This window comes from Pteropus medius, unplaced genomic scaffold (genome assembly GCF_902729225.1).
Source record: "Pteropus medius unplaced genomic scaffold, Ma_sr-lr_union100, whole genome shotgun sequence".
Classification (NCBI taxonomy): domain Eukaryota; kingdom Metazoa; phylum Chordata; class Mammalia; order Chiroptera; family Pteropodidae; genus Pteropus; species Pteropus medius.
The window spans coordinates 3,753,606-3,775,887 of NW_024353909.1; the positions used below are offsets into that span (position 1 = coordinate 3,753,606).

General features: G+C 41.3%; 1 protein-coding gene across 2 annotated transcripts in view; it reads left to right on the top strand.

Moving 5' to 3' along the window:
- Positions 1–69: 69 nt before the first annotated feature.
- The window catches only part of TAT (tyrosine aminotransferase), a 38,829-nt gene continuing 16,616 nt past the window's right edge, over positions 70–22,282 (top strand). Inside the window, exons 1-3 of one of the 2 annotated variants that reach the window (XM_039851798.1) lie at positions 70–224; positions 4,768–4,943; positions 10,613–10,822. In XM_039851798.1, the coding sequence (XP_039707732.1) occupies positions 10,658–10,822 (165 nt within the window). In that variant the 5' untranslated portion in view covers positions 70–224; positions 4,768–4,943; positions 10,613–10,657. Of the gene's footprint in view, positions 225–4,767; positions 4,944–10,612; positions 10,823–22,282 lie in introns of those variants that run through there. The other variant, XM_039851799.1, reaches the window with a different exon arrangement.

The window sequence follows — 22,282 nt, forward strand, 5'->3', positions numbered from 1 at the left end:
TCACCTGCGCGCACGCGCACTAGCGCCGCTGCGGCCCGCAGCGCCTTCCCCTGAGCGCGCGCACCGGCGGGAGGCGCAGCTGTGCGCCGCCGGCGGAACCGCGGGACGGGGCGGGGCTGTGCTGGGTGGGGAGCCGGGGGAGCCGTCTACACCTAAGGGAGCCGAAAACCGTACACCCACTGCGCCCCGTCTGCCCTTCAGTATCCCCTCCGTGATCCCCCAAGGTAAGCGGCCTAGGGAAGCGACCTCTCCGCCGCAGCACCTTGGCGTTGCTTTCCCAGAGTGTATCCACCCACTCGCTCACCCGTGCATCCGCTCGGCCGCCCACCCATGCATGACCTCCTCTCCCTCTTCCTCTCCTCCTCTCCCTCCCTCTCCCTCCTCCCCTCCTCCTCTCTCCCTCCCTCTCCCTCCCTCCCTCTCCTCCCTCTCCCTCCCTCTCCTCCCTCTCCCTCCTCTCCCTCCCTCTCCCCCCCCTCTCCTGTTATCTTTCGAACAACTGTGTGGTAGGGGGTCTTGAGGCCAGTTTATGTATTGCAATAGTCCCTGACGAATTTTTTAAAAACGATGATCCACACAGAATTGCCACCTTTTTGTTTGCCAAGTAAGGATATTTTAAAACATGTAAAATTGACGTCTCTAAGTTAATTCTTTTTAACAAACGTGTGTGAGCACCTAGCTTAGCAGGTGTGGAGACAGCATGGTGAACTCTGAACGGTGCTTCCCGTCTAGTGTGTGAGGGGAAAGAACTGGCGATAAAGAAAAGACAATGTCTAACATCTGACGGGAGCGCAGGGTTCTTTATATAGATCTGGGAAGCGGACGTTTGAATTGAGCCCTGCGTGAGAAGGAAGCAGTCTTGGGCATAGCCGAATGTTCCAGAAAGAGAGAAGCTGAATAGGCAGAGAGCTGAACAAGAAGGTCCTGCGAGCAGAGTGAGCGGGATGAGATGAGGCTGAGAGGTGGAGCAGTCGGATGGTGTAGGGTCTTCATGGGTGAAGAGTCTGCATTTTTATTTCAAGAGTAGTGGGAAAACACTGAAGTATTTAAAACCAGGAGAGTGACTTGCTCTGATTTATGTTTTAAAAGATTACTCTGGCTTCTGTGAGGGGGATGGACTTCAGAAGGCCAACGATGGAGGTGAGAGATAAATTAGGAAGCTATTGGAGCAATCAAGGTGAAGGGTGATGGTGGCCAAGTTGATGGTGAGAAGTGGGCTGATCCAGGTTGTAGTTTGGAGGAAGAATTTACAGGATGAATTGAATGTCGGAGAGTGAAGGGAAGTGAGAAGCGGCTGGGTGGATGGACAAAATGTTTACTGAGATGGAATTTCTGCTGAGAGCCAGGTTCAGGGAAAATTGAAGAGTCATATTAAATTTTGGACATATTAAATTTGAGATGGCTATGATTCATCCAAATGTAGATGTCCAGTTGTAATGTGATATATGAATGAGTCTCCTGTGTGTGTGTGTCTGTGTGTGCGCGTGTGTGTGTGGTGGGGGGCAGGGCTGGAAACACTTCATGGAGCGAAGGGGCTCAACTAAGGAGGGAGGGATTGTGACTTGAGAATGCGGCCTTGGGCAGAGCCCCAGAAAAATCTAATTTTTAGAGCTAAAATACTAGAGGATTAAGAAGTGAGGAAGGAGGAAACCCAGGAGGGTGGGGTCACCAGGCCTATCTGCCCTGACATCAACCCTTGTCTCACAAAAGCACTGCTCTGAGTTCATCAGTCTTTCTTCCCAGAATGGAGAGGATGGGGCCAAATCCTAAGACCCTCCATAGATGTGGGGACAACTAGCACTGTAGAGGACCCCTGGAGAACAAGCAGACACAGGATGGTTTGTGAAGTGGCAGTGTCCTTCCTCTCCCAGATCTTCTCTGGGCCTCTGGAACCCCCTTCCCCCCTGCCCCCCCGCCCGCTGTCAGCTCATCTCTTTGTTTCATTTGTTTGTGTTTTGTATCTTTACCTTTATACACTAATTCTTATCATTTTACCTCATTTGTTTTATATATATAGCTATAAACTTTTTTTGATGAACAATTGAGTGTAAGTTCCAGCCACATAACTCTCCCCATTAAGTATTTCCACATAGATCTGCAAAGAACAATGTTCTCCTAAATAACCACATTACAATGATCACAGTCCAGAAATTCAGCAAATATACACTCCATATCCACATTTACCTTGCTGTCTCAATAATCCATTAATTTTTTTGATATTTAGAAATTGCCCAAATTTGGCCAGTGAGCATCCCTTCAAGCTGCCTCCTGTGTGCTTTTGACATCAGGAGAAATGGTTGATAGGCTCATCAGTTTTTGTGGCTTCAACTTGTCTCTGAATTACTTTGCCTCCTGGCCTAACCTGCCTCTTCCCTGAAGATCCCACTTCCCTTGATGCTCCCTTGAGTGGAGAATATTTGTTCCTGAGCTACACATAGAAACATTCTGTTAACTTCCATAGTCAGAGTCATCCCCTGTTCCTTTGAGGTTTGTCATAGTTAGATTATAAGACGGGCTGGATGGGTCAGAGACCCAACATAACAAACAACACCTTAAACAAACCTCATAGAAAGTTGTTTCTCTCTTGGAAAATCAGGACTGGATCTGGTGGCTATGCTCTGTGTAGTTCTTGGAATTCCTTTTAGGCTCCGTTTAGGTCATTGTTCTGCCATTCATCAGCTGTCGAACTCATCTGCAAGGTCCAAGATGCCTCGCCACTATGCCTACATTCTAGCCCACAGGAAGGAAAAAAAATTGGGGACTAGGAAGGGCTCTCATTCTTTTAAGGGTGAGACCCACAAGTTGCAGACATCACTTCTGCTCACATCCTGTTGGCCAGAAGATAGTCACACAACCATAGGCGACCCGCAAAGTAAAGTTGGTAAATGAAACCACGTACCCACCTAAAAATTAGGGGGTTTCGTGCTCTAAAAGTGAGGAGGAGAGTAGGTGATAGGAGACAGGAGTCTTTGTCACAAGGCTTATTCCTTCAGTTTCTGCTCTGCTTTGGTGATGTCATGCAGTGGCCCCCTGGACTCTTCATTTAACCCAAGACTTCGGTGTCTCTCTCTGTCCCAGGTTCTGCCAGCATCAGCATTGAGGCTACAAGATGAGCACACTAGCCTCGCTTAATTCCCAGGACCGGCACCTCCTCTCCTCTTCAGTCGCCCTATGGCCTTCCCAGCGTAGAACATTATCATCACACAGAACTTTCCATCTCTGAAATCTGAAGCCCCGTATCCCTTATTTCCATGGTGTCAATACTTTCTCCATGTCCAATTTCAAGTGGCCAATTGTTTAACAACTGGCTCACCAAATTCCTGAAAAGTGAGCAGCTGGCTCTCATTAGTGGGCGTGAGCCGGCTCCTGCACACCACTGCCCTCACTCTACTCACGCCTGTTCTTTGACATCACGAGGACTCTGTGGGCCTTGCGTTTTTAGTTTTGACCCTTTCTAAGATAACTTTCTGGTCTCCCAGATATCTCTCTTCAGTCTGAACTGTTTGATGAACCATCTGGACTGCCTTCTCATCAACACTCTAGCCCTCTCCTCCGGCCCAGCTGCTCGGCAAAAAACCCACCCCTCAATTAGTGTGTCAATCCACCTTTCTAACTTCTAGGCCCAGCCAGTGGACGGCTGGGGAAACAACACAGCAGAGAGAAGCTACTGCCAATCGACAAGCCCCAACCTCCACTGAGCCCTCAGTGCTGCCCCTAAATCTTTTTACTTATTCTTGGAGCAGCCTTTTGTGATCTCCTGGACAAAGAGAATTAGGACTGGCTATGTAATTTGCAGGGCCCTGTTCAAAATAAAAATGTGGGGCTCCTTGTTTAACTATTATACAGAATTTCAAGATGGTGACAGCAGAGCATTAAACCAAGCATGGTGCCATTCTAAGCGCGGGGCCTTGTGTGATTCCACGGGTCTCATACCTGTGAAGCTGGCCCTAAAGAGAATGTGGCATAAGTGACACTGAATGACTTCTGGGGTTTGTCATAAAAGGCAATTAGCTTTCATCTGGCTCTCTCTGAGGATGCTCCGCCTTAAATCCCAGCCACAATAACGTAGGGAATCCAAGCCTACATGAAAAAGCTATGTGTAAGTGTTCTAGTGCTGAGTGCCTACCAGTGTGGAGGAGAGACAAGCCATCTCTGAGCTCGTCCAAGTTTATGACCCACAGAATCCATGAGCATAATAAGTGGATATCTTATGCCTCTAAGTTGGGGGTGATTTGTTACTCAACAAAAGATAATCAGAAAACCTTCCATGCCTCAGCCCATATTGGCTTCTCCTTATTTGAAACACTGCAATTTTGGATCAAGACATGCATCTCATCTTTTGGTCTCAGAATTTGAAAATATACATTTATCCATGTCGTCTGTCTCTGTCTAGCCTGTCTGCTCCCTGGGACAATGTTTTTGCCATTATGCATAACACACGTAGGTGCTCAATAACTAATTGTTGGGCAGATAACATTCGTTCTTACACATGAATCCGTGTATTCAGGAAGACGACAGGGACCTTATATTTTCCATAATGTAAGGTGCCAGATGGCATAAGGTACATTCACAGTAAGCCAATCCTAATATGTGTAATTTTAATAAATCAATCGACTGCACCAGTCACGAAGGAGTAAATAAACGAGTCGGTGAGGCAGTTGAGAGTGAGAGCTCAGTGAAAATCTGATGCGTTTAGTTAATTTTAGTTTAGTTTACGTTCTCTTATTTTACATTTACACTCATATAACTATTCCACTATTCTTCCAGGAACCCTTGGACAGACATTATGTATCTGGTGGAATGTGACAAGGGCAGGAGCCCTTCTCTGAGGAGGCCCCTTGAGTGACAACCAAAGCAAAGAGCACAAGTAGCAGGATGGCCAAAGTGTGGAGAAAAGGGAAGCGCTTGCCATTGGTGTGTTAAAGATAATTTTCCAAAAAAAGGTAAAATTGTGACTCTCATTCAGATATAAAATGAGCACATGCGAAAGATTTTTTTAACTCAAAAATCCCTAAGGGAATCAGGCAGATGTTGTAACAGGTTCAAGAGAGACTCTGAAGAACGGACCCATTGTAAGTCAGGAATAATGAAATGAATGTACAAAGGAGGCAAAACTGATTTCTTCTGAAGAGGAAAAGCAAAATTGGTTGAATCTCTGCCAGATGGGATCAGATTTACATGTCTACAACCAGGATTATTTTGCATTACTCTCAATTACCTACAATTTACAGAGTTGCAGAATAGCATAGTTTGCTACAATGGGAAGACATTGCCTTTGCTTAAACCAGAAAAATGGGATGCTAAACGGTCTTGAGATCTTGGAGTTTGGGGAAATGTAGCCTGAGGCTAACCCTGAGGAGAAATAGTATTGACTTAGCCGTCTTGGAATGGAGACTGGGCATCTGTGTTTTTGAATAGGTCCATGAGGCACCCCATTTGAGAACCAATATGTTGATATAAGTAGCATTCTATTTTTTCTCCTAAAGGAGAGCCTAATGTAAGAATGAAAAATCCAAATACTTACATAAGTTTTTTCTTAAAAAGTAAACATTTCTATTGGTTTGGGGTACATTCTATGGCATTTGGGGGCAGAGGGTTCACTTTCCCTGTTCTGTTCTAACTCAGTTTCGTTTAGCCATCCCTGGCAGGGAGACCGTTCTGCTGGTGTTCAGATATCCTGTGCTTGTCAGACCCCAGACTCAAGCTGGGATGGCAGAGAGGACTTCTGACCCAGTTAAGCCTGCGGCAAGGGCAAAACTGGCCAGTAGGGGGCAGCACAGGCTCAGGCTGCAGCGACACACCGTGCCTCTTCTTCAGCCTAAGCATTTCCTCACCCACCTGGGCCTGAGTGACTATATTTCCCTCATTAGAGGTGTGGTAGAGAACGCGCAGTTCAGTTTAGTTCAATAATTCCTGAACTGTGCACACTGTATAAGTGACCTTGGGAAGTTACTCAACCTCTCTGTGCCCAGGTGTCCTCGTATGCAAAATAGGGATACTTGTATTCACAGGATTAAGTAAAGTAAATATGTGTAAAACACTTGGAGCAGTGGCTATAAAAGTGTTAGCTGTTCTTATTGTCATTGTTATTATTTATCAGACACAATATTCACCTAAGTGAATAAGACAGTCCCTTAGCTCACAGTTTAATGAGAGAGGCAGAGAGGTAAATGTTGTGTAGTCTTGCTAAGAAAAAGATGTGCATGGAGTGCAGATAGGATATGGAGGCAGCAGTAATCAAAAAACAGATCCCTAGAGGAAGGAGTGCTTGAGGGCCGCTTTTGGGAATAAATAAGACAGAGGGGCTTGGGGCTTGGGGCTTGGGGCTTGGGGAGCCAAGGAGAGGGCAGCAAATAGCAGGCAGGTTTGGGAGCTTCAAGTACAAATCCTTCCATTTGGACCAGAGCACTGGGAGCGAGGGAGGAAGTAAAAGGAAACGAGACAGAAGAGGTAGGCAGGGGGCTAGATCATAAGAAGCCTTGAAAGTCATTCACATATACATACTTGGACTTACCACCGTGGGTCTGTGGTCTCCAAGTAGTGCTCACAGCCTCCACTGCAGTGTATTGGGGAGAAATAGAACTATTTAATTTGTATTAATGTTATCTCTTTGTGAATTCCTTTTTCTGTACCTGGTTTATAATGGTAGCTATATATTGGTAGTGGCTTCCATTACCAATATTATGCAGGTATTATACAGATATATTATATACAATATTATACAGATATAATTTATAAAGAAATATTTGTGTATTGGTGTGCATGCTAGGTTTGTGACTGCAGGCCATGTGGAGCCACCAGAGATGACTTTTAATCAAGGAAACATTTTACTCAAATTCATTATGGAAATAACATTTCAGGATGTTTGGAAGGAGAGGTGGCCTAAGCCGAGGCCTTGGCATTGGGGATGAAGAGAAAAAAGATTTGAGCGATATTAAGGAAATATTGCTCCGTAAACAAGGAGGAACAAGTGATCAGTAAGCAGTACCAAGTGGTTGAGAATATGGTCACTGAATATCAGATGCTCAATGAAGGACAAATACTCAAAGAGCATTGGGTATTCAGTAAAGGTTAGGTATTAGTAGCCGAAAGCATTTTTTTTATTATTACAAAGTTAAGTAAATTCAAGAGCATGTCAGTTGTATTTGGATAGTGTCAGACCTTGGCTAGCTCATGAGAGACTTGCTAGGAAGAAACTGGATTTCACTTTTGGATAGAAGCTTAGGAGACAGGGCCATTGCTAGCAGAGAGAAAGACTTTATTTCTAGAAAGAAGAAACTGAAACATATCTAGAGGCTCGAGAGAAAGAGGATTAATAAAGGGATGAAAAATAAAAAAAATAAAAACAGCTTCTCCAGTATGGATTCTCAGGGCTGATCCCCCTCAGGAGCACCTCCCACAACCACCCCCAGTTCCAGAGAAACCCCTTCTCTTGTCAAAGCACCCACTTAAAACAGTTAAAAAGCCTGACTCACAAATATAAAGCGAGTGTGTCAAAGAGTTATTTAGCTTATTAATGACAGAATGGTAGATAAGTATAAGAAAACTTTCAGAGGCATAGAGGAGAGACCAGAGTATTTCTGGACAACAGATAGAATGTTGAAAGAATATGACCAAGTTGGTTCCAAAACTGACTAATTTCTCACAAGTAGAGTGACCAACTGTCCCAGTTTGCCCTAGATGGTCCTGGTTTTAGCACTAAAAGTCTCATGTCCTAGGTAACTTCAGTCCCAGAAAATGGCAATAAACTAAACTCAGAAGTTACTCTTTCTACTAGACAAGAAATTGTTTTCATCTTTACTTTACAAAAGACATTTGCAATTGACCAAACAAAAAGAGCATCCAACTTTATAGAGCCTGAGCCGAAGAGCAAGTAATAAGTCAAAGGCACACTACTCCTAGAGAATCAATAATTTTTGGGGGGGAAGTGACTTTTGAAGACATGCAATTATCATTTGCCTTATTTCCAAGTGTTGAATAATTTTTCTTAGCACTCTGCAAAAGCAAAACAAAAGACAGTTTCTAGGCCTCATCCACAAGCACCTATTTCTCTAGAGGAAGTAAAGGTTGTCAAGGGCAGACCCAGTCCTCAGAGCCTGGGGGAATCCTTGTGGTATGAACTGTTCCCTTGCACAATTAAGAATGTTCTCTTCTATAGTATTCACCTGTTCTAAAGTTTGCAAAGACTTTAGATCTCAGGCAGGTTAGAGTTCAAGCCCAAGGGACTGGGCCCATCCAGATAATCCAGGATAATTGCCTTATCTTAAGATCCTTACTTATATCTGCAAAGTCACCAATTGCCATGTAAGGTGACATATTCACAGGTTCCAGGGAATAGTATGTAGACAGCTTCGGAGGAGCATTTATTACAGCATGGGTCAGAAATTCAAGAGTGGTTGGCCTGGGTATTTAGGGGATCTCCCATTAGGTTACAGCCAAGAGCTGGCTTTAATGAGGCTGGAGAATCTGTCTTCTCCAAAAGCCATTCATGCACATGGTGGATAAGTTGATAGTGCTATTGTCTGGAGGCCTCTGTTCCTCTTCATGTGGGGCTCCTCTCCACAGTGTTATCCGGGTGTCCTCACAACAGGGAAGCTGGCTTTTCTCAGATCAGAAGATCAAGAGACCAAGGTGGAAGTTGCAGTGCATTTTTTGACCTTTGCCTTGGAAGTCACATGCTATCGCTTCTGCAGTGATGCATTTGTCACACAAGTCAGCCCTCATCGAATGCGGAAGGACCACATGGGGGCTTGAATAATAGAAGGCAAGGATCACTGGGGCTGTCTATTCCAGGCCTCTCCAGGGCTTCATGCTCTTTGTGGTGCCCACTGAGCATCATTACCATTTCCGTTATAACACTCAGTGAAGAAGTCACGAGATGCTAGTGAAAACTAGCAATTTTCTAAACCTTAGGACATGGACAATAATAAAAGACAGGCTCCTCCAGCCATTTTTATCTCCATAAACGTCTAGCACGTTGCCTTGAAATGTGGCTCAGAGAGAACCCACTGCCCTCCCAAGGAATGGCGCCTACATCAGCAGATGGGCATGGGCCCATGCAGCTTTCCTCACGCTGATGTCAGCTGTATGCCCTGTCCTTCTCAGGTCATTTTGACCCGTACCCAAGTGTGGGTGATGCCCAACTCGGGTTTCACAATGTCCCAGGGAGGGTAGTTGAGGTCAAGAGGTAGCCTTGGACCAGAGGGGGTGGAGCTCTGACTCCAAGAGCCAGCTTCCAGTAAAATCCAGACACTGATGCAGTGTGCTTCTCACTGCCTTTAAACCTCTCTGTTCAGCATTGTTTCCTTCTTTGGGGCACATGTTACCCCCAGCAGGCTGCAGTCTCTCCTACATCATCTGCCCCGAAAATCTACTTAAAGTAAACTTTTACACAGAGGGACAGATGACCTGTGCCGAATAACGTCGCCATTCCCCATGATGGAAGCTCTGCAGGAGTTGTCATTTTTACTGTTATGACGGTGCCTGGCATGTAGTAAGTGTTCAATAAACATTTGTAGAATAGAGGAACAAACTTCATTTTTAAAAGTTATTATTATTTTGGATTATTAGCAGTACTTACTTAGAGTAGAAATGTTTGAAAATAGAGAAAAGTGTAGAGAAGAAATTAAAATTACCCATAGATCTACCACCCCTTATTCCAAATAATGTTAATGTTTTATTATTTTTTTCCCGGTAACTGTGACATTCAATTCTATGTATTTGCTCTTGTGTAAATGCTTTAAAATAGTGGAAGGTGGTATTAAAAATAATTTATAATTTCCAAAAATGGTGGTCCCAAGTATTCTCTCCTCTAGCCATTCCTGTGTCCAGTGGCCATCTTCTTTTGTTCACAACCTTGACAGAGGGGATAGGATTATCGTAGGGCATGACAAAATTTGCAAGACCTAATTAATTTGTAAAAGTAAGTCCATGTTTGGCAGTTCCTCTGGGCTGGGGCTTGGGGAAAGGGAAGTCCGGGGAGGTGGAGGGTAATAGGTAGTATCACAAAATCAAATGAAGAACCATAACATGTTGTGTGTTGCAATTCCAAAAAGGTTGGGAATGATCATGGCCTGAAGGCAATGGTCTTGTGACACTGTATGTGTAAGGGCAACTCTCCTGGCGAACCAGTCCCAGGGACCCTGTCCCTTCTGTGCCGACCTTCTTCATCCTACAGTCCTTTCAAAAGGTCTCTCTTTTGAGTTGATGGTTTGTTTAAAACCCAGAATCTAACTTAAAAATTCGTTTTAAGTCTTCTCATAGCAGTGCTATTTTGAGAATAACAAGAGAAACTTTGATATCTGTAGGAACTCCCTTATTTTGCTGATGAAGAAACAGGCCAAGTTTTCTCAAGGTCAGCAACACATTATTGACAGACTAAGACTGGAATGCAAATTCCATTATATCTTTTTATTTTGTCACACCAACGCTGCTGTTTGCTCCTTGTTAAGGGTTGAATTATGTCCCCTCAGAATTTATATGTTGAAGTCTGAACCCCTAATACCACAGAATATGACTTTATTTGGAAACAGGGTCATTGCAGACGTAATTCGTTAAGATGCTGAAGTAGAGTGGGTCTCTAATCCAGTATGACTCCTGTCCTTATTAAAAGGGGAAATTTGGACACTGACACTCACAGAGAGAGTGGCACGTGAAGATGAGCAGAGATCAAGATGATGCACCTATAATGCAAGGAATGTCAAAGGTCGCCAGCAAACCACCAGAAGCTAGGAGCGAGGCGTGGAACAGATGCTCCCTCACAGCCTCCAGAAGGAACCAACCCTGTGGACGTCTTGATCTCAGACTTCTAGCCTCCAGAATTGTGAGACAATAAATTTATATTGTTTATTTCACCCAGTATTTAGTACTTTATACTACAGCCTTAGGGAGCTATCACACTTCCCTTTGTATGACCTTAAGAAGTTATAGACTCTTGGGAAATTAATGATCTCCTTAGTGTTTGGAATCTCTTTGGTCATTCTAGCCTCCTCCTTCTTTGCTTTGGAAGGTGATAGTACTCAGGCAGAGCTAAAGTTTTTCAAGCATGTGTCAATATTATGGATTATTAATGTCATGAATATGCAAGTAATGGTGAAATATGAAAACGTGATAAAATACTTTGGCAAATAGAGCTAACCATCAGATTATATCTATGCATGTGATATCTGTATATTCAAGGGGACTTGCACAAATTACATTACACAGCAATTGTATTTATGCTCATGTACAAAAAAAAAAAGGGATATAATGAACATCTCCAAACTACTTTATCTAACGACAGCAGAGTACATACTCCACTCAGGATCACATGGAACATTCACCATTTTTAGGTCATAAAATACAACCTCACAAATATAAAAGAATAAAAATCACACAGCGTCTACTCTCAAATGACAATGGAATTAAACTAAATATTAATAACAAAGGTAACTGGAAAATCTAAAAATACTTGGAAATTAAACAAAACACTTATAAATAACATAAGTTAGAGAACACATCTTAAGAGAAATTATGAAATATTTTGAACTAAATTAAAATAAGAACATAACTTATCAAAATTTGTGGATGCAGTGAAAACAGTGCCAAGAAGGAAATTTATACAGTGAATGAATATGTTAGATAAAAAGAAAGACCTAAAAACAACTAACTAAGCTTCCACCTTAGGAAACTAGAGAAAGAAGAACAAATTTAAAGTAAGTAGAAGAAAAGAATTTAAAACTAGAGCAGAAATCCATGCAACTTAAAACAAGAAATCAGTAGAGAAAATCAACAAAACCAAAAGCCGGTTCTTTGAAAAGGTAAGTCAGATTGCTCTTTAGCTTAAGATAATTAAGAAAAAAAGAGAGAAGACACATATTAGTAGTATCAGAAATTAAAGAGAAGTATCACTACAGATTCCATGGACCTTAAAAGAATCATAAAATAATGCTACGAACAACTCTCTGCCCACAAATTTGACAACCTAGGCGAAATGGACCAAGTCCTTAAAAGACACAATCTGCCAAAACACACAAGAAGAGATACACAAGCCGAATAGGCCTATATTTACTAAAGAAGTCAACTCAACATTTAATAACCTTCCAAAAAAGAAAGCACCAAGCCTAGGGGGCTCACTGGTGAATTCTACCAAACATTTAAGGAGAAAATTATGCCAATTCTCTCCAATCTCTTTTAGAAGACAGAAGCAGAGGGAATACTTCCTAACTCGTTCTGTGAGGCCAGTATTACTCAAATACCCAAATCTGACAAAGATGTTACAAGAAAACTACAGACCAATGCCTCTCGTGAACATAGATGCAAAAATCCTCAACAAAATATTAGCAAGTAAGATCCAACAATGTATTAAAAGAATTATACACCATGACCAAGTGACGTTTAGTCCAAGTATGCAAGGCTGGTTCAACATTGGAAAATCAATTGATGTAATTCATCACATCAACAGGTTAAAGAAGAAAAAGCTACATGCATCATATCAATAGGTGCAGGAAAGCATTTGAGAAATTCCTGCACCTATTCATGAAAAAAAACAAAACGCTCTAGCTTATTTTGTACATAATGGTGAGAAATTTGAAGCTTTCCCTCTAAAGTTAGGAATAATGCAAAGACGTCTCTTCTTACCACAACTTTTCAACATCATACTGGAAATTCTAGCTAATGCAATAAGTAGAAGGAAAGGAAGTAAAAGGTATACAGATGGGGAAGGAAGAAATAAAAATGTCTTTGTTTACAAATGACATGATAATTTAATAGAAAGTGCAAAAGAATCAACCAGAAAACTCCTGGAACAAATAAGCAAGTGTGGCAAGGTTGTGATATACAAGGTCAGTATACAAAACTGCTTTCCTATATACCAGCAATAAACAAGTGGAATTTGAAATTAAAAACATAATACCATTTACATTAGTATGGCAAAAAATGAATTAGGCATAAACTTAGCAAAATATGTACAAGATCTATATGAAGAAAACTACATAAATGGAGAGATATTCCATGTTCATTGTTAGGAAGAGTTAATATTGTCAAATTTTCAGTTCTTCCCAGATTGATATGTAGATTCAATGCCATCCCAAACAAAATCCTAGTAAGTTATTTAGAATTGGACAAACCAATTCTAAAGTTTATATGGAGAGGCAAAAGATTGAGAATTGCCAACACGATATTGAAGGAGCACAAAGTTGGAGGAACGACCCTACCCAACTTTAAGACTTCTTTTAAAGCTACGGTAATCAAGACATTGTGGTACTGGTGAAGGAACAGACAAATAGATAAATGGAACAGAGCAGAGAGTTCAGAAACAGACCCACATAAATACAGTCAACTGATCTTTGACTATGGAGCAAAAGCACTATAATAAAAATAGTCTTTTCAACAAATGGTGTTAGAAATATTGGGCATAGACACACACACACACATAAACACATGCGCACACACGAAATGAATCTAGACACAGACCTTACACCCTTCACAAAAATGAACTCAAAATGGATATCAGACCTAAATGTAAAATGCAAAACTATAAAACTCCTAGTAGATAACAGGAGAAAATCTAGAAGATCTATGGTGATGACTTTTTAGATGCAATACCAGAAGCATGATCCATGAAAGAAATAATTGATAGCTGGACTTCATTAGAATTAAAAACTGCTCTGTGAAAGACACTAGCAAGAGAAAGAGAAAACAAGCCACAGACTGGGAGAAAATATTTGCAAAAAATATATGATAAAGTTGTTATCCAAAACACATAAAGAACTCTCAAAACCCAGCAATTAGGAAACAAATGACCCTAAAAGGGGCCAAAGACCTTAACAGATAACAAAGAAGATATACAGATGGTAAATAAGCATATGAAAAGATTTTTCATATCATATGTCATCAGGAAAATTCAAACTGAACAGTAAGATGCCACTACCTATTGGAATGCCCCAAATCTAGAACACTGACAACACCAAATGCTGGTGAGGATGTGGAGCAGCTGGAACTCTCATTCATTGCTGATGGGAATACAAAACGATATAACCACTTTGGAAGACAGTTTGGTGGTTTCTTACAAAACTAGATGTACTCTTACCTCATGATCTAGCAATAGTGATCCATGGTATTTACGCAGAGGAGTTAAAAACTTATGTCCACACCAAAACCTGCACATGGATGTTTACTCATAATTGCCAAACTTGAAAGCGATCAAGATGTCCTTCAGTAGGTGAATGGATAAATAAGCTCAAGCTAAAGAAATAGCTTGAGTATCATCAGAGGTCCCCAGACTTTCAGGAGCTTCCATTCTTAGCTCCCATGTCACCACAATGCACATCACATATATACCAACACATCCAATAACTTAAAGTAGGTTTTAAATACTTTGAAATTTTTGTTGCTGTTTTTTCTTTTTTCTTTTTTTTCCAATCTGTGGTTTTGCCATGACTTTTAAGAAATTTGAGAGTTATTGTACCACTTACTAAGTACCCAGGTCAAAACCACTCATGATAAAAGTAAAGATGACTGGCACATACTCAAGGGGGTTCTTTCTGGTCATATGGTAGTGGTTAAGGTAGACCTGGGAGCCGGACTACCTGGGTTTGAATCCCAGATTCACTAGATTTTTGAACTTGAGCAAGATATTTATTCCTTGTGGAGCTAAGTTTCCTTCAGTGAAATGAAAAGTTTTCCTCCATTGAAAATGAGCATAATAGAACTGACCTCATAGGGTACTTGTAAGAATTAAATAAGTTAATATATGCAAAACACCTAGGATTGGGACTGACATATAATAAGTTCTATGTAAGTGTCAGCTATCATTTTAATTTTCTCTTTTATCACTTTACGCTTGAACTCACCCATATTTTGCATAGGATGGAAAGCACGGGCATGAAAAAAAGCCTTTTTTTAAAAAAAAAGAGAGGAAAAGTCCTAATAGACGTGACTTGAAGAGGCAGAGGAGGCCAGTTGGAAGAGGTGCTCTACTGCCATGCTGGAACTTTCTTTTAACTCTGCCTAAATCAGACCCAGTTGAGAATTGTCACTCCATGCTAAATAGTCAAAGTATGAGCTTGCCCAATTTATCGATTAATATGGACGTATATGTTGGTCTGATTTATATGGCACTTGTAAATCGTATTTGTTTTATGAGTTTTTAAAAATTGAGATGCATAAACGTGCCTACATTTTAACCCCTTCTCGGAAATAACATTCACCTCTTGATTATATTGGATTTTTTTATATATGCCCTTATGCGTGGAACTCACACTGTGTAAAATAAGTTAAACGAATATGGCCCCTGCCCTCAGAAATTCACAAATGTGAAATGAAACAGATATAATACATTTTCCCAGAGTTTACTCTTTGGCAAAAGCATAAGCCAGGAACACATTGACCAAATATTTATAGGACACATAAATATTACAGTTAATAATTTTCATGTTAGGGGTCAGCGACATCTAACCAGGAACTTAGTGGTAGTTGAGAAATCAATAGAGCTATAAAAATCAGTAACTTTTGTAAGCAAATTTATTGGTCACCTTGATAGATTGATCATATATGAAATCTCTTGAGAACATACTGCTATTAGTATGTATGTGTATATACATATAACGATTACTTATTTTTTAAGAGAAAAGAGAGCTTCTTGGGAGACCCAAGAACAGCTGGCATTCACATACCTTGTAGTTATTTTATTTTTTATTTTATTATTTTATTTTATTTTATTTTTTATGGTGACATTGATTAATGAAATCCAGTAAGTTTTAGATATTAGGTTAAACAGTAAGGCATATACATATTGCACTGTGTGTTCACTGCCCATAGTTAGATTTCCTTCTGTCACCACATTCTAATGAGGCAAATAAAAAATAAAACAGAACATGTACAAATGAATACTATATTTTATAGATTTTAAGACACATTTTTTCATGCGTCACTATCTCAGAAATTGGGATGCATCTTATAACTGCTGACTTTTTTTTTTGTACATAAAGTGATATGTGTTTCAATCAATGGCATCTTAGATTTGATGTAATGTAAGAGTGATATGTGATATGGAAAAAAAGGCAGAGGGGAAGGTAGGGAAGGTTAGCAACTTAAATGTGATATAGTCCTGTGTCTTTTTACATTTACACATTTTAAAAGTCAGAGACCACAATTTTAAAATAAAATCATAATTTAAAAACATTATTAGTGCTAAGTGCAATGTGGTTTTCTGGATGGGAACCTGGAACCAAAATAGGACATTAGTGGGAAAAGCGATGAAATTTGTAGTATAGTAAGTATTGAACCATGTTAATTTCTTAGTTTCAATAATTACACTACAGTACATAAGATATTAACATTAGCAGAAGCTGGATGAAGAAAAATCTTTATACCATATTTTTAACTTTTCTGAATATCTAATATTATCCCCAAATAAAAAGTTTAACAAAAAAATGTTGTTAGCATACTTGAAGCCACTCTGTTTATCAAGAAATAACTGACTTGTTGGGACACAATTTCCTTTTTTTATTTTATTTTATTTTATTTTATTTTATTATTTTATTTTATGGTTAGTTTCAAGTATATAGCACATTGGTTAGACCTTCATATAGTTTATAAAATGATCCCCTTAATTGCTCTATTTCTCCTCTGGCTCTCTACCTAACCGTTACATAAATGCTAACTGCATTCCCTATGCCGTGCTCCCCACCCACATGACCATCTGTCAACTACTAACTTGTACTTCTTTAACCCTTCACCCCATTCTCCTAGTTCCCCAACCTGCCGCCCCTCAGGCCATCAACAGATTGGACACAGTTTCTTTGTAAGGTATTTTACCCAGTAGGCACACTCACATATGCAAATAGCTCTGAATCACAAAGAGTACAAACAACCAAGAGCTTCCTGAACCAGAAATAATAACAGCTGACATTTATCAAACATTTACAACGTGCCCAGCGTCGTTTTAAATGCTTTATATGTGTTAATTTGCCAAACCTCCCCACAGCCCTATGAAGATGGTACTATAATTATTCCCATTGTTACCAATGAGGAAACTGAGGCACAGGATTAAGTCATTTGCTTAATTTACACAGTTAGAAAATGATAGAACTGTGATCTAAATCTCGCTGCAGCAATGGTCTTCAAGTGGGGCTGTGCCTGGCTTGTTTGAGGACCCAAAAGTCTGGTGTGGCCGAGCTCAGAGAGTGGGAGGAGTAGCGCAGGACATGATGTGCAAGCGGTTGGTGGAGGCCAGGTCATGTGGGGCCTTGTGAGAAGTTTAGATTTTCTTCCAAGCACAATGAGAAGCCATCGAAAGGTCTGGAGGAAGAGTGTGAAGATCTCTCTGGCTGTGAAACAGGGAGAACAAGCTCCAAGGGCAAGTGACCCAGCTGAGGTTTGCTAGTTATAGTGCAACAGTGATGAGTATTTTGGGCTCTCTAATTCAGTTCTCTTCCGTGCTGCTTGCAAATGTACCCCAAGCAGGGGACTCTTAATGGCAAAACCATTCCAAGCTGGTGTCCTCCTGATATTGGAAATGTTTTGTTCACAAAGGACACCTCCACCTTCTGAAAGGAGCAACGAACCTCTCTCCGGGTGATTTAATCCCACCTATTTCTGCAAAATTACTTGGGAGGATGAGAGATGGGACTGGGATTTAGTGGCACCCTTCTTAGCACATTCTTCCTTTTTAAAAATTAAGATATGATTTACAAACAGTAAAATGCACTCTTTGTGGTGTACAGTTCTACAGTCTTTGTCAAATGCGTACTGTCATATAACCTGCACCACAATCAAGATATGAACCAGTTTCTTCATCCTCCAAAATTCCCACATGTAGCTTTCCCTTCTCCCACCCCCAGCCCCTGGAAAACCATTGATCTGTTTTCTTACCCTGTAATTCTGCCTTTTCTAGAATATCCTGTAGATGAAATTATTCTATGTGCAGCCTTTTGAGTCTGGCTTCTTTCATTTAGCCTAATGCATTTGAGATTCATTCACGTCGATATGTACATTAGTAGTTCATTCTTTTTTATTGCTGAGTAGTATTCCATTATATGAATGTAGCACAATTTGTTTATTCACTCGCAAACTGAAGGACATTTCGGTTGGTTTTTGTTTTTGACAATTATGAATAAAGCCACTATGAACATTCACGTACAGGTTTTTAAATGAACATAAGTTTTTATTTATTTTCTTAGGAGCGGGATGTCTTTTCTTAGGGTTGTAGAGTAAATATATCTGCAACTTTGTAAGAAAATTGTTTTTCAATCCAGAGGACTCATCTTAGAGGAGAACATCAGAGAAAGCTGTTATCTTTGTGATACTCTCAAGAAGGGACCACAGTAATAAACACATTTGGTTTAATGGATCGTAAGATATCTTGAAGGGGCATTGCGCTGTTTTCCTTTTCCCTTCATCTGTGACCTTCCTCTGCCGTTCACTCAGAGGTGCCATTTCACAGGGAAGACTAGGACGGTTACAGCAGAGAAAGAATCTGTGCTCGGCTCCTGACTTCCAAACAGGATTCTTGAAGTCCATTTTAGAGATAATAGCTGTGAAAGCCAGAGCTTTTGATCCTCTTTTCTTTATGAGAGAAAGGAAAAAGACTTTTGGATACGGAAGGCGGGCCCAGTACATGGGGCAGGGAGAGGGGAGAAGGAAGGAGTGGGGCTTGGGGGGAGAAGCCCAGCCCCAGCACTCAGGCGGGTTTCAATCCAGTCGGCCCAGATGATGTCCTTCCATGCTGTGATGACTGCCAGCTTCACCTCTGTTACACTTGCTTAAGACAGGTCTCATAATGCAGCAGTCAACTGTTCTAGAAATAATTTCTAGAACAAGAATGAGATATTTTTAAACAAATTAATAAGTTAATAGCTTTCAATTCCTCTTCTAAAACCTGTCAGGGTCCTATAGCCTTAACCACTGAAATCGTTGTTTTCTCAGACTTTCTCTCTGCAGGACTCCCAAATGAGAGCCAAGGGAACAGCTTGATTTGGGGGCAGGGTGTGTGTAAAACCCCTGAGGGGCAGGCTCCCTTCCTGGGAGTGGCTGCAGGGGCCTCCCCATCAGAGCCCCAGTTCTGTACAGACTCAACTGGAAGGACAGCCCTTTACTTTTTACCTGCATCTCTTGTTTGTCCCTCTGGTCTGTGCCCAACGACTACAGAGTGAATGACCCTGCTGACCTACCGCCGGTGGCACATACCTTTCATTGGTGTTATTTTAGTTTGGAGGGGGCCTGTCTGATGCAGACACACTCTAACACTCCTTCATGTCCGAAGACATCCATAGATGGCAGCTTGGGACTAGAGACCCAGTCTGGGGCTATGAAATGAATTTTCCTGTGCAAATCAGTTGTCCTATTTAGTCCTCTTGGTAGCAAGACTAGAGCACTTTTTCTCTTACTCTGTCTCCGGCCACCTTCTGCTTCGCTCACTCCAGCCCGCTCGCCTGGTGGCTGTGCCCCGAACACGCCAAGTACAGTTCCACCACAAGGCTTTTGACCTTGTGGTTTCCTCTGGCTGGAATGCTTGTTCTTCCAGACCTCCAGAGGACTCATTCTCTCCCTTTACTCCCATCTCCCAGTAAATGTCACCATCTATCTGTGGGGGTCGTTCCGATGATCATACACAAAATGCCACCCCTTCTAATCCTATACTCTGCTTCATTTTTTTTTTTATAGCATTGATGCCTCCTATCATATATTTCTTTGTTCATTGCTTTTCTTCCCCCATAGGAATGTCAGTTCCATTAGGGTAGAGGCTTGGTTTGTTTCCTTCATGGCTGTATGTCCAGCACTTGAAACAGAGCCTGGCTCATAAATACTTGTTCAATGAGTTTATTAATGAAACTTGGTTGCAGAACTCTTGGTATGGAAGAGCTTTAAGTGACAAGTAGGCACAATGCTTCATCTCTCCAGGTTTGACTTGATTCAAACCTGAATCCTATTATCTTGTCTTGTTCTTTTTCATTCTTTCTCCCCTAGTCCTCCCACTGAGAGAGACATGTACCCCGTGGCCCATTCTCAAATACTAGAGATCCCGTTGCATTTTGTCATTGTTTGCCCAGGATCTTGTGAGACCTGGGTAATTGATGGTCCTCTTCCTTCCATAGATGCCAGCAGTGACTCTGGACAAAAGTTGCTGAATTACATCACCTCCGGCCCTTGTTTCCAGGCAGAATATTGAAAGGGTGGCCTTGAGACCTCATTGGGGGGTGGCAGCAGTAAACCCTTTAACCGTTTTTTGGTGAAAAAAGGTTAACTTTTTTGATGCTTCTTGGCCAAAAGAATTTTTTCGAACTATAGACCCATGGAGACCTACCCAGGACTTTGCGCAGCACAGAAGCCGGGCGCAGGATTTGCCTGGTCTGTAAGGAAGGCCCTGGATTACCCACTTAGACACAGGGCAGGAATGCTTAAGTTTGTGCTGTGCTACCAGGAGGTGCTCTTCATGGAAAGTCCTGTCTTGTGTCTCAGAGCTCTCACTGCAGAGGGAAATGTAGGCCTGAGTTAAAAGCTATCGGATGGTTCTCCTAAACTCAGAGGCCCAAAAAGGTCAGCAAGAGAGAGAGAAAGGTTGTGTAATTCATGTTATTATTTAAACTATCCTTTTAGTTGGCTGCTCAGAGACCAGACTCTATGGGAAGAGAATCTCTCCTTCTCTTTCTCTTTTTTGTATACATTGTATCTATATCTATAGCTCCTTCTCTTATTTAACGAACTAGTTAGACCTTTACAAGAGATTATGAGCTCCATTTTGGGCACCATTACCCATGACATCTTTCCAAGAAGGACAAGGAATAAAATGTCAGGGTTGACCAGTTACAGGGCCTTTGAGAAAGCTACAAAAAGCAAACAAACAAACAACAACAACAAAACTATTCGGCTTGGAAAAGAAAAATAATGGATGCTTTCTTGAGAGTATGAATAATTTACTGGGCAGCAGAAGGACCTGTTGTGCCACCTCTGTTCTTGAAAGCGACTTGTGCAAAGTCCTGAAACAGGTGACTCAGTCCTGTGTTTAAAATAGGGTAGATAGAGACCCGTGTATGCAGGATGACTTCAAGCTGATGGTTTTCTGGGAGTATTCCAATACCCATCATGCAAAGGATTCTGTGATCCAAGTTAGAGAAGTTAGAGTGGGATTTTTATTGCCAGACACTTTGGGTGTGGTCTGTGGGATCCCAGAAGGAATAGATGATACACACAAACTAGACAATTTGAAGAGCGTTTAATAAAGGAACCATATGCAAAGGTGTTCCAGCACCAAATAATTTATTTTGGATCTCTCGTGGTTCTGAGAGTTGACTGGAAATAGCTGGGTGGATCTTGCTTCAGATTTCTCATGTATTTGTAGTTATCTTGGTCTGGTGAAATCCGAAGGCTCAGATGGACTGAACATCCAAGACGGCTTTCTCACTTACCTGCCTGGCACCTCAGTGCTTCCCTCCCTGTGTATATTCTCTCTCCAACAGTAAGCTGCATTTCTTACGTGGAGGCTCAGGTTCCCAAGAGCAAGAAGCAGAGGCTAGTAGACCAGTTGAGGACTATATGTGCCCAGAATTGGCACAGTGCGTTTCCTCCAACTTCTATTAGTCATAGGCTATGCCCAGATTCAAGAGGGTGGAGAAATAGACTCCACTTGTCAATGGAGGAATGGCAAAGCCACATTATTGAAGAGTGAGTGGAATGGGAGTATTGTTTTAGCTGTTTTGGGGGACTAAATTCTGCCACAAATGGTGTGAGTGGGGATGTGAGATACCAATGGAAGCTGTCCACACTGAGGCCTGACGGGGCAAAGGGAAGAAGTTATGAGAAGAACATATGTTATTACAGAAATAATGAGAAATTGTGGTCTAGAGATAAACTAAGGGATTGGAGCATGGTTTAGACTCTAGATTACTCTAAACATCAGACTGGCAAGAACACAGAATTATTTCCCAAGAATCTAGGCTTATTTGTTCAGTGACTCCCTCTGTACGTACAAATGACACTCTTGATGAATACTAAGAACTGGCATGGGACTGAAAAACACCAAATTCTGACTAGGGAAGAATGACTGCGTTAATGGGGCATATTTTCAATGGTTATGTAAAGCACAAAACAAACAATATGGTGTTATTGGCCAGACTCCATGAGAGAAGTGGCCAGCAGACATTTCAATCAACAAGTAGATGAAAGTTTTTCTTTTTAACCTTTTTAACCTTTAGAGCTCCGATGTGAAATGAATGACCCTTACATAGCCCAACAGGTCTTCCCTTTAAACCGTGAGAAAAACAATAGATGAACAGAAATCGAGGAATGTTCTACATCAGAACTG